Source organism: Ailuropoda melanoleuca, chromosome 8 (genome assembly GCF_002007445.2).
Source record: "Ailuropoda melanoleuca isolate Jingjing chromosome 8, ASM200744v2, whole genome shotgun sequence".
Classification (NCBI taxonomy): Eukaryota; Metazoa; Chordata; class Mammalia; order Carnivora; family Ursidae; genus Ailuropoda; species Ailuropoda melanoleuca.
In genome coordinates, this window is record NC_048225.1 from 124,847,481 (window position 1) to 124,854,664 (window position 7,184).

At 61.5% G+C, this 7,184-nt stretch overlaps 1 protein-coding gene across 1 annotated transcript; it reads left to right on the plus strand.

Moving 5' to 3' along the window:
• Positions 1-939: 939 nt before the first annotated feature.
• On the plus strand, positions 940-6,472 carry IGSF8 (immunoglobulin superfamily member 8). The gene is made up of 7 exons (XM_019792760.2): positions 940-2,570; positions 2,691-3,068; positions 3,750-4,211; positions 4,554-4,961; positions 5,190-5,603; positions 5,937-6,067; positions 6,211-6,472. Exons 1-6 carry the CDS (start codon positions 2,417-2,419, stop codon positions 6,050-6,052), a joined length of 1,932 nt encoding a protein of 643 aa, XP_019648319.2. The 5' UTR covers positions 940-2,416; the 3' UTR covers positions 6,053-6,067; positions 6,211-6,472.
• The last annotated feature ends 712 nt before the right edge of the window (positions 6,473-7,184 follow it).

Genomic DNA, 7,184 nt, shown 5'->3' on the forward strand with positions numbered 1-7,184 from the left:
GTCCAATCTCCCCAAATGCTTCCCCGCCCCCCAGACTTTATCATCTGAGGTTTGGGGCAGTTCTCACTGTCACCCCCATCTCCACCCTGGGCCGGGTCTCCCTTTGCCCACCTTCCTTCTCTCAAGTCTCACTTGGCTCTGTAGCCTCTCGCTGCTCCTCACACCCCCTTCGTTCATGCTCCCTGCCTCTGAAGAAACCAGGCTCCATGGAGACTGATGCTGGGATCTCCAAGCACCTTGTGTCTATGGGGGTGGGGGTTCCTGGTGAGGAGTTCTGGCTGTCGCTGCAGGGATGCATGAGGGCACCTGACAGTGCACTTGCTTTTGGCCTGAGCTGGAGGGTTCCCCTTGGGGGTGGTCCGGGGAAGAGTATGGCTTCGGGACAGGGAGGCTGCCTGTACTGATGTTCAGGAGACTGAAGCCCTTGGAATAAGAGCGCAGAGTGGGGGTGGCCTTGCCGCCGGGATTCAGAGCTGCAGTAGTCAAGGCGCAGGCTGACGTAGCCCCAGCAGCCTGTTTCTAGACCAGAGCTCCACTGCAGCGCCGAGCAGAGCCTCCCCCTGGCTCCACAGGTCCCTGGGCCCTGGGGAACTAGAATGAGGCCTCTCCTTGGGGCCCTGGGTGGGAGGCAGGAGGAAGTTGCTGTGGGGCCCCGTTGCCTAGCAGGTGGCCGGTTTTCCCCAGTGGGCAGTGTGGAGTGGAAGAGCCCAGGGGAGGTGGGGGAGTGTGGAGCACAGACTGGAAGAGCTCGCAGAGATCTGAGTGCCCATTGCGTGCAGGTGCTCACTGTTCCTTCTGAAGAGGAGGAAACTGAAGTAATTTGCTCCAGAGAGCCCATCTCGTGAGCGTTGGGGCTTGGATTTGAACCCAGATCCGTCTGACTCCAAAGCAGGTCTCCGCCCCACCTCCCCTCTCTGGCTGGGGAGAGAGCTACCTGGCAGCTGGTTTCCTAAGACGGCCTGGCTGGCCAACTTTCCCATGGGGATCTCCAAGCATCAGCAGATGTGGAGCCAGGAAGGTGGGAGGGGGCCCTTCTGAGCAGAGTCTGCCCAGAGGCCCAAAGGTGTCAGCTCGGCTGTCTCCACCATCACCTAGATTATGAAATGCCCTGGGGCAGGGCCCTCCTGAGTCACACACTCACCAGGTGCCTGAGTGGAAGCTCTTAGCTCTCCTCGCACGGAGACAGGCTTGGGAGAGGAAGGGATATGTCAGTCAGCTGGGCATGGTGATGTGGCTGGGACCCAACCTCCTGAGGCCCAGCATGTGCTTTAACCGAGAGACCACAGGTGCCTTCCTCCTGACTGGACTCAGCCACAGGAAGAAGCGGCTAAGAGCCCAGCTCGGGTGGGAAGGTCAAGGAGGGGCTGGAGGACAGAGTTTGACCACAGACTTCATGTTTTCCTCCAGCCTCTGCAGAAAGGTCCAGGGCATGCCCCTGGGAGTGACAGACATTCTGGTTGGTGAGGTCAGTCCCCTCAGGCCTCCGCTGGGAGTTTCCCATCTTCCTCCCTGACTTTGTCCCTCTGCAGGGGCCTGTGGAGGGCATCTGAGGATAGAAGGATCTTGGTCAAGACCTTATACTTCTCCTGCCTTACGTTTCTCATCTGTAAAATAGAGGCAGGGGGGCTGACCCAGCCCTCCTTCCTGTGGTCTGGAGTTCTGGGATCTTATCCAGTGGGGCTATGGAAGGATGGAAGGAGAGAAGGAAGAAACAGGGCCCTCCAAGGCCTCAGGAGTATCTGCTGGGGCAGGGTAGGGTCTGGAGGTGGGGGTAGGATGAAGAAGAGAATTTTGGCCTCTCTGAGGAGAGAAAGATGGGAAGGGACAGCTGGGCCTCTCAATAGAGAGGGAACCTTATGTAAGCAAAAGCAAGCCATATGCAAATGAGGGCTTTTGCTGGGGAGTTGGGAGGGGGGCACCGTGCATCAGCTGGACCAGTCTAGAAGATTGGCCGGCCCTGGGGGGAGGGGTGGGGATCTTCTGCCCCCAGAGGCCAAGGCAGAGGCTGGTTCTTGCCCCATAAGCCTCAGCTGCCTCGGCAGCCCTGTGGGGTGGGAGCGGCAGTGAGCTCATGGCGCAGCTGGAGGGGGAGGGCATTGTGAGGTGGGAGGGGCAGTGAGCTCATGGCGCAGCTGGAGGGGGGAGGGCATTGTGTGGTGAGAACTGGCGGGGTCTCTGCCCTGTCCTGCTCGGGCCGCTGGCTCCATTGTCTGGAGTCCCCTGGTCCAGGTGACACAGCTGACCCAACCAGCCCTTCTATGCCAGATTTTGCCAGCTTCCCTCAAACAAAGGAGAGGGACATGTGGTCTCAGAATCCCTCAGCTGGAAGGTCCCACTGACCGGGCCTAGAACAGATGAGAGTGGGGAGATGTGGGAGGGAATCAAAGGTACAGCTGAAATCAAGGAGTGAGAACAGATGGACCTCTTTGCCAGTGGGTGCCTTACTTCTGACCTGCCAGAAATGGGATGTTTCTGGGTTCTGAGGCAAAGTCGGGCCTATGACCCGCTCGAGATCCAGGTGTCTTACCTCCCAGCAGCATCCTTTCCCTGTCCTCCGGGCAGGGCCCCAGGTGGGTCCCCACCTCGCCCAGGTTTGCTCTCCTTTATTGGGCAGGCGTCCAGAATGGTGCTGGTAGCGGGGATGCGGTGGGGACCCAGGCATCTCCAGCTTCTCCTGTCCTCCCACACAGGAGTCCAGTGCTTTGCCCGGGAGGTGCTGGTCCCCAAGGGGCCCCTGTACCGTGTGGCTGGCACAGCCATCTCCATCTCCTGCAATGTGAGCAGCTACGAGGGCCCTGCCCAGCAGAACTTCGAGTGGTTCCTCTATCGGCCTGAGGCCCCCGAGGCTGCTCTGGGCATCATCAGTACCAGGGATACCCGGTTCTCTTACGCTGTCTTCGGGGCCCGCGTGGCGGCTGGCGAGGTGCAGGTGCAGCGTCTGCAGGGGGATGCCGTGGTGCTCAAGATCGCCCACCTCCAGGCCCAGGACGCCGGCGTGTACGAGTGCTACACGCCCTCCACGGATGCCCGCTACCTGGGAAGCTACAGTGGCAAGGTGGAGCTGAGAGGTACTGGCGCGGGCGCATGCGCCCGAAAGGCACAAAGTCGGGGCCAGGAGGGACCTACCTAACCGCCCCTCAGGTTCTGTGGCTGAGGAAGCTGAGGTCCCGAGGGGTAGTGTGGCTCGCACAAAAGACCCACCAAGTTCGTGGCCATTCAGGACTCTAACTGGGATCTCATCCTTCCAGCCTAGCGGCCTTCCTCTTCTGTGGATCTGCCTCCTGGGAAAGGGGCAGCCAGCCCCCTGCATTCCCTGATGGGGGGAGCCTGCTAGGGTGAATGGACTCCGTTCCTAGAGGTTCCGGGGTGCAGCTGTGGGGGTGGAGGGGGACGAAGTCGAGGTAGGGTAGGAGGAGTGAGACCATGTGACATTCTTGCTCTCTTTTGTTTCCTTGTCTTCTGAGAAGGAAGACAGAGCCACTTTTCTGTAATCCTAACAGGGGTTAGTCCCAAACATACGGGTGAGTAGGCGATGGGCTGGGCTATGAACTTTAGCAAGTATTTATTGAGCGCCTGTTGTGTGCCCAGCACTGTGCCCGGCACCACTGGGTCACGGAAGAAATAATACGAGATGAACTCTGCCTGGTAGGAGCTAACTGCGGTCCATTTAGGGCGACAGGTTGTACACAGGGAACGGTGACGAGGGCCACCAGCTCCCAGCCCTCCCTCACTCCAGCTGTTCTATCCAGTTCTTCCAGATACGCTGCAGGTGTCTGCTACCCCTCCGGGGCCCCGAGGCCGCCAGGCCCCAACCTCACCCCCTCGCCTGACAATGCACGAGGGCCAGGAACTGGCCCTGGGCTGCCTGGCACGGACGAGCACGCAGCAGCACACGCACCTGGCGGTGTCCTTCGGGAGAGCGGTGCCTGAGGTGCCAGTAGGGCGAGCGACTCTGCAGGAAGTGGTGGGGCTCCGGCCAGACTTGGCCGTGGAGGCCGGGGCTCCCTATGCTGAGCGGCTGGCTGCAGGGGAGCTGCGGCTGGGCAAGGAGGGAGCTGAGCGGTACCGCATGGTGGTGGGGGGCGCCCAGGCAGAGGACGCGGGCACCTACCACTGCACAGCCGCGGAGTGGATTCAGGATCCCGATGGCAGCTGGACCCAGATTGCGGAGAAGAGAGCGGTCCTGGCCCAAGTGGACGTGCAGACGCTGTGTGAGTGCCACTCATCCCACGGTGGGAGCTGGGAGCCATGGGATCTCGGTGGGCACCGGGTGGGCACTGCCAGACCCCAAGCCCATCTTCCTGAGCGAGCAGGTCCTGTTAGCATCACTTCCCTCCCCTGGCAGGTTTTCTCTGCTCAGAAGTTGGGTATGGAGGTAGGAGGGCCATGGCTGAGAGGGGAGAGGCCCTGCGCGGTGGGGATGGCCGTACCCCGTGAGGGGCAGACAGGACGCCTCGCGGTGCTGCTGTGGAGGAGGGAGCTACAGCTGGGGAGTCGGGTGCTCTGTGCCCCTTCCTGCCTCCATGACACCCCTTCCCTGTCCTGTGTTTCAGCCAGCCAGCTGGCAGTGGCAGTGGGGCCTGGGGAACGTCGGATCGGCCCAGGGGAACACTTGGAACTGCTGTGCAATGTGTCAGGGGCCTTGCCCCCGCCGGGCCGCCATGCCGCGTACTCTGTGGGCTGGGAGATGGCACCTGCGGGAGCGCCGGGGCCTGGCCGCCTGGTAGCCCAGCTGGACACAGATGGCGTGGGCAGCCTGGGCCCTGGCTATGAGGGCCGGCACATTGCCATGGAGAAGGTGGCGTCCAGAACCTACCGCCTACGGCTGGAGGCTGCCAGGCCGGGTGATGCGGGTACCTACCGCTGCCTTGCCAAGGCCTACATCCGAGGGTCTGGGGCTCGGCTTCGAGAAGCAGCCAGTGCCCGCTCCCGACCGCTCCCCGTGCACGTGCGGGAGGAAGGTGAGAGGGTGGCTGGGGCTTCTCCTGGGTGTGGGACTCGTGGAAGCTTTTCCTTCTGTTTCTGGGCTTCTCTCCCTCTGCGTCAGCTGCCAACAGGCCTTTCTCTCCCACTCCTCTTCTTCAAGATTGGGGGAACCCTTTGAGCTCCCTGAGTTGTTGCTTGGACAATGGTCCTAACCCCATGCCCCCTGACACTTCACCCTCTGACCCCATGTCCTTGTTCTGCAGGTGTGGTGCTGGAGGCCGTGGCGTGGTTGGCGGGAGGCACCGTGTACCGTGGGGAGACAGCCTCCCTGCTCTGCAACATCTCAGTGCGGGGCGGCCCCCCAGGGCTGCGGCTGGCTGCCAGCTGGTGGGTGGAGCGGCCCGAGGAAGGGACACTGAGCTCTGGCCCTGCCCAGCTGGTGGGCAGTGTGGACCAGGACGGTGTGGTGGAGCTGGGGGTCCGGCCTGGAGGAGGCCCTGTGAGCGTGGAGCTGGTGGGGCCCCGAAGCTATCGGCTGCGGCTGCACAGCTTGGGGCCCGAGGACAAAGGCGTGTACCACTGTGCCCCCAGTGCCTGGGTGCAGCATGCTGACTACAGCTGGTACCAGGCGGGCAGTGCCCGCTCGGGGCCTGTCACGGTGTACCCCTACACGCACGGTGAGTGACCCTTGCCCACCCCCCAACCTCCACCTCCCCCCACCATTCGGCCCAGGGCCCTTCTTCTGTCCTTTCCATGTGCCTCTCCTGCTCCTGTCCCCTGTTCTCCTCCACATCACTCCATACCAAGAGTCTCGGAAATCCGCTTCCAGCCCTTTCTGGCACCAGCATCCCTGCTGACCAGAGTCAGGGCCGAGGGGGCAGGGGAGGGCTGTCTGTGAATGGAGGACGTAGGCCCCACAACCCAATAGAGAAGGCGCAGGGACACAGGTGTGGCCTTGGGAGCAGGGCGGCGGCCTCCCAGGCTGAATAGAGCCATCCACTCTCACCCAGCCCTGGACACCCTGTTCGTGCCCCTGCTGGTGGGTGCCGGGGCCGCCCTAGTCACCGGTGCCACTATCCTGGGCACCATCACCTGCTGCTTCATGAAGAGACTGCGAAAACGGTGATCCCTCCCTCCCCAGGTGAGAGAAAAGAACCCCAACCTCGTCTTCTCTCCCCAGGCCTCCCCCCCCAGTCCTGAGGTGAGCTGTTCCTCCCCACCCCACCTGGGGGAGGAGCGGGCATCGGGGCTCTGTCCTCAGCGCACGCCGCACTGTCTCTCCAGTTCTTGCAGGTGTCGACTGTCTTCCAGCCCAGCTCCAAGACCGCCTATGGTTGCCTGGCTACCCTCTCCCTCTGTCCCCCTTTCTTTAATTTATTTGACCTCCCCCACCCAGAGTGGGGGACATGGCCCCCATCCCCCACTCCTTCCTTCCCGACTCCTCCCTCTGGCCTTCTGTTCTTGATCTCATGCCCAGCTGATAGGGAGGCCATTCCCTGTCCTAGAATTAGTTTTTCTAAAATGTGAATAAACTTGTTTTATAAAATCCAGGGCTAGCTGTGTCTTCCCTGCCCTGGGGCGGAGGGGTGTGGCAGGGCGGTTGTTGGGGGGGTTGACATCGTATTCTGGATGACCCAGGCCTCCCTTCCCACCACAAACACCATCTGGCCCTCTGTGGGCCGTGCCACCCACCCCAGGAGGGGACACCTGGGTCCCATCTGCTGCCTGAGCTGTCGGTGCCTTGCCAGTCCCTGTTGGGGCTCCTACTCGGGGAGGTCAGCACAGAGAGGGGGTGAGTTCACTGAGCCGGGCCCCCCAGTCCTGCCCCAGCCCTCTCCCATATTGCAGGGCAGGGGCCTCTGGGTGAGGCCTTTTCTAGTTCCCCACACCACTCTGCCTTCTCATTCTTGGTCCTCCTCCTCTTGGACCTGACTCCTCCCAGGCCCTGAGGCCTCAGCCTTTTTCCTCCTGATCATTATTCTGTCTGACAGCAGCAGAATAGAGCCTCAGAGCACAGCCCCCTGGGTGGCAGTGAGGACAGCAGTCAGGGGAGGGCCCCTACATACATACCCCCACCCCCGCAGCAGCCTGCATGCATGCCCCAGGTCTTGGTTCCCCTCCCCTCTGGTGCCCTAGGGGCCTCCTGAATTTATCTTTGCTTCAAGATTCTCTGATCTGAGAATTAATTCTTAGTTGTTCTGTACCTTAAGGGTCACTCAGTTTACCTCTTTTAATTTAGTTATTTTATTCATTTATTG